The sequence below is a fragment of the Astatotilapia calliptera genome, chromosome 10 (assembly GCF_964374335.1).
Source record: "Astatotilapia calliptera chromosome 10, fAstCal68.1, whole genome shotgun sequence".
NCBI lineage: Eukaryota > Metazoa > Chordata > Actinopteri > Cichliformes > Cichlidae > Astatotilapia > Astatotilapia calliptera.
Window position 1 is genome coordinate 34,060,288 of NC_137431.1, and position 5,193 is coordinate 34,065,480.

A 5,193-nucleotide genomic window follows, 5' to 3' on the forward strand; every position below is an offset into this window, starting at 1 on the left:
CCCCCCTCCCCTCCTCCCAAACATCTCCCAGTGTCACAGTGGATCAGGTCAGGAGGCAACTGAGGAAGCTTCGCCCCAGAAAGGCAGCAGGCCCAGACAAGGTGTGTCCTAGGATGCTTAAGGCATGTGCTGCTGAACTTGGGGAGCCGCTACAACGAGTCTTCAACCTCAGTCTGCGACTGGGGAGAGTGCCCGCCCTATGGAAGACATCCTGCATCGTCCCGGTCCCCAAAAAGAACCGGCCCAATGAGCTGAATGACTTCCGACCGGTGGCACTGACGTCACATCTTATGAAGACTCTAGAGCGGCTCTTCCTCAACCTCCTCCGACCACAGGTACAACATGCCCAGGACCCACTACAGTTTGCATACAAGGTGGGTGTCGGAGTGGAGGATGCCATCCTGTACCTCCTACACAGAGCCCACTCACACCTGGATGGGGGAAAAGGCACGGTCAGGATCCTGTTTCTTGACTTTTCCAGTGCCTTTAATACCATCCGGCCCTGTATGCTTCAGGAAAAACTGAACAGGATGGAGGTGGACCCCTGCCTGGTGGCTTGGATCTCCGACTACCTCACCGACAGACCACAGTACGTCAGGCTGAAGGACATCACGTCTGACACAGTGGTCAGCAGCACAGGAGCACCACAGGGAACTGTGCTGTCCCCTCTTCTCTTCACCCTGTACACCTCTGACTTCTGCTACAACTCTGAATTATGCCACATTCAGAAGTTTGCAGACGACACAGCCATCATGGGGTGTATCTGGGATGATCAGGAAGAGGAGTACAGAAGTCTGGTGAGGAACTTTGTCGCATGGAGTCACACAAACCACCTGCAACTCAACACCTCAAAGACCAAGGAACTGGTTGTGGACTTCGGGAGGTCCAGAGAAGGTCCACTGCCGGTTCAGATAGAGGGGGAGGAGGTGGAGGTGGTCAACAAGTACAAGTACCTCGGGCTGTGGGTGGACAATAAACTGGACTGGTCATGCAACACAGAGCACCTGTATAAAAAAGCCCAAAGCCGACTGTACTTCCTCAGGAGGCTGAGGTCTTTTAACATCTGCAGGAAGCTCCTGAGGATGTTTTACCAGTCGGTGGTTGCTGGAGTACTTTTCTATGCTGTGGTGTGCTGGGGGAGCAGCACAGCAAAGAGGGACTCATCCAGGCTGGAGAAACTGATCAGGAGGGCTAGCTCTGTGGTCGGCATGAAGCTGGACACTCTGGTGACAGTGGCAGAGAAAAGGACATTAAAGAAACTGATGGACATTATGAACAATGCTGGGCATCCTCTGCACACAGCCATAAACAATCAGAAGAGTCTGTTCAGTGACAGGTTGCTTCTCCCAAAGACAAGAACTAACAGACTTAAAAACTCCTTTGTCCCACACGCCATCAGACTGTTTAACTCCTCTCTGGAGGGGAGAGGGAGGGGAAACAGGAGGACAAAGGAGGGGGGAACAACTAAGCTGTAGTGCCTCTTCACCTCACTGTGCAATACTTTTGTAAATAGTCAACAGTGCAATAGACTCAATACTTGAAATGTGCAATTCACTTGTATTTTTATTTTTTATTCCTATTTATTCTATTTATCCCCTTTGTATATTTTATTTATATTTGTCTCTGTATTTATATGTGTGTGTGTGTGTGTGTGTGTGTGTGTGTGTGTGTGTGTGTGTGTGTGTGTGTGTGTGTGTGTGTGTGTGGGTGTGTGTGTGTGTGTGTGTGTGTATATATATATATATTACAACAATTCTGTAACTGTAACTTCGGTCGTTGCTGTGCTTTTTGGAAGTCGAATTTCCCAGAGGAACCCACCCGAGGGATTAATAAAGTTCTATCTTATCTTATCTTATCTTATATAGTAACTATTAAGTCTAATATATATACCCTAGTAAGCTATAGCACTTTTTCCTTTGGGAAGGTACCATCTGTGCAGTCTGCAATTTTGTTGAAGAAAGATGTTGAATCTATTTAATATTTCTTGAAAAATAATTGATTTCTGTGCATTTTTTTTCACACTGCATCAAATTAAGGTTGATTACGTCGATTAAGCATCATGAGGTGGAGCGTGAGGGGTGGTTCCTTATTTTTTATTTATTTATGTTTGTTGTTGCTGGGAGTTGGAACCCTATTAGTTAGGTTGCTTAATATTTACGCTAAGTACTCTTTAAAATACCAGAATAGGGAGGATGGTGTAGGTTTAAGTTTATTAGATTGATCAGTGTTGCTGAACTATGAAATATTTTTTTTGCATATAGGTATAACAGAATAGCTTTAGTGTAGTTGTTGTTTTAAACTTGAATATGAACTTATACAAAATGCAGCAAGATATTTAAAAAAACAGTTTTGTTGATTAAAAAACACTATATCGGATTCATATCGGTATCGGCAGATATCCAAATTTATGATATCGGTATCGGACATAAAAAAGTGGTATCGTGCCATCTCTAGTCTTTTTTTACTGTCTTTTTACTGTTTGTTTATAATGGAGCACTGTAATGATAAAGAATTTCCCCTAGGGATCAATAAAGTATTCTGATTCGGTAAGCGCCTCAAGCAGACTTGGAAAATGTGGTAAAAAATGGCTACAGCTATCTATGCTTCGTTGAACAATAATACCTATCGTTCATTTGTTGTTTGAAAAAATGAAAACTGTTGCTTTAAATCACGAGACTAAAATATGCAGACCAACAAAGGCCTCCATGCAAACTAAACATGTCATCCCTTGTCTTCTGCCACTGGGCATTTCAATCGACAGCACAGATGATATATGAGGACAGGTCTGATAGTCTGATCTCTTAGTCCATAAATGAGAGAAGTCAGACACCTGGGTACGATAATAAAGAGAAGATAAAAAACATTCTGAATGCGAACAAGTACTATCCTTGTAACAATCATTAAAAGAGGCACGAGTAATGGGTAGTAAATAGTTGAGGAGAGGCTGAGGAACAGCTGCATCAGATTCAAGAGCAGTGTGTTACGAGCTTTAAAGGCCAAGGCTTTGTCTGTGGAGGCTGACCTGGCTGCTACAATCACACCAATGTAAGAGAAAATGACTGCCACACCAGCAGCCACAACCACAATACAAGTGAAAGCTTTGTCAAAACGATCAGACTTTGTCCCGAGCAGAATAGCGATGTCACCACAAAAGCCTTTCACCTCTAAATCACCCAACTCTTCAAATAGTGATAAAAACAACAGAGTGCGAATAATAATGTTTAAAAAACTGATGGCCCAAATCACAGTGATAGCTGCCCCTGTGTTTCTGATGGTGATGATGGTTGCATGTCTCAGTGGGTAGCACACAGCAACATATCTCTCAAGAGGCGTCACAACCAGCGTGAGAGGAGATATCACAGATGTGAGATGAGTGAAGTTGACAAGAAAAGTACATACAGGATATGACACTGTTATTCTAAGAACTGCAAGAAGAAAATGAATCTGACTCTGTGCCAGCTGCACAGTGCCCGCAAAAAGCAGGTTATACAGAAGAATATAACGGCAGGTCTCACGAAACACAGGTTTACTCCTCAGAGTGAACAACATGATGCCATTGATGAAAAGAAACACACAGGTCGGAAGTGTTGTCAGAGTAGAAATCATGACTCGTTCTGCTAACCCTGGAGACTGGACTGTGATGTTAGTGAGAGTCTGTGATGTGCTTGTCATTGAAGAGAAAATGTAAGACCTGAAATATTAAGCTGTTAAAATCACTGAAATACAAAAGTATAATGCCCAATATTTACAAGAAACACAAAACAAAATGCAAGTACAGTAAACAAGTACTATCCTTGTAACAATCATTAAAAGAGGCACGAGTAATGGGTAGTAAATAGTTGAGGAGAGGCTGAGGAACAGCTGCATCAGATTCAAGAGCAGTGTGTTACGAGCTTTAAAGGCCAAGGCTTTGTCTGTGGAGGCTGACCTGGCAGCTACAATCACACCAATGTAAGAGAAAATGACTGCAGAATGCAAGTACAGTAAATCTGTGCAGTGTTAGCATCCTATTGTTAGTATTTGTTGTGATGTGGGCAGAGCTGTTCTGCAGTGTTTTCTTGAATTCACTTACAATTTATAATGTTTGTCCTTGAAGCCTCTTCACAAGATGCAACACGTCAGCAAATTTACCAGCTCATTAAGCGCTGATGTAATCCTTCTTCTCACATGTAGTGTAAGGTAATAATGCATACGGCTTTAAATTTTTGTTAGGGTGGTTCTGAATTACCTGACTACCACTTTTCAAAACCCCAGTTCCTAAAAATTTGGAGTTAATTGCTGATAAGTTTGGTTGTTTGTGGTGATTTGATGTTTGCTGTGTATTGTGTTTGGGAGGCCACATTGTTTAGGAAGATTAAGTGGAGGCAGTCATATTTAACAGTCATGTTTTTCTATAAAATTCTGTTTGTAAGTTTATTGGAGCTAGTATTGATGAGCTGTGTTGTGTAAACTTTGGAGAGCATGAGCAGGCTTGATTATTGAATATGCTTAAGCTACATGAAAAGTGGCTGCGCAGAAGACGGCGGCGACTCACAGACGAGGCAGGACCAGACGAGGCAGGACCAGACGGAGGCGCCTCGGACCCTCCAGCAGAGACGAGGAACAGCTGGAGTGGTTCTCCTGAACCCCCATATACAGGGTGTGAAGCAGCCAGAGACGTAGTACACACAGGGTCTAGGACAACTGGCTGAAAAGCATGGAACACAGAGTTAAACTGACATGACTGGGGGACAGAAAAGTTAACCTGTGCAACCAGCTCTGCAGTGCTCAAACCAAATTCTTTTGCCAGTTTATGTATAGCAGACAAAACCTTGTTGCTCCTAACTTTAGCAGGCATCAAATGCACAGTTTGAAAGAGTCCACGAGGAAAAACAGAAACAGTTTCTGAACAGACAGACTCTGGGCTTGTACTCTTCAACCCATGCATGGTTATGGAAGCTGGAGTCTTAACACAGGCAGCCTCAGCATATACTGGCTGGGGGGCTGCACCATCCACAGGTACAGCAACATCAACAATACTCTCCAGTGGTGTGAGCTGAACAACGTTAATAGGATCTGACTGGGAAATTAAACAGTTCATGGGAACAGGATGCTAGCAGGCTTGGACCCAGGAGCTACATAGTCCACAGATGTAAAAACATGAAAGTCACTTCGAAAATCAGAAGTGATAATTTCGCTAGCTTGTTGGTCAGC

The 5,193-nt window shown here is 43.5% G+C and overlaps 1 protein-coding gene across 1 annotated transcript; it reads right to left on the minus strand.

The window, feature by feature from the left end:
- Positions 1-2,721: 2,721 nt before the first annotated feature.
- On the minus strand, positions 2,722-3,672 carry LOC113030183 (odorant receptor 131-2-like). The gene has a single exon (XM_026181354.2). It carries the CDS (start codon positions 3,670-3,672, stop codon positions 2,722-2,724), a length of 951 nt encoding a protein of 316 aa, XP_026037139.2.
- Between the last annotated feature and the right edge of the window lie 1,521 nt (positions 3,673-5,193).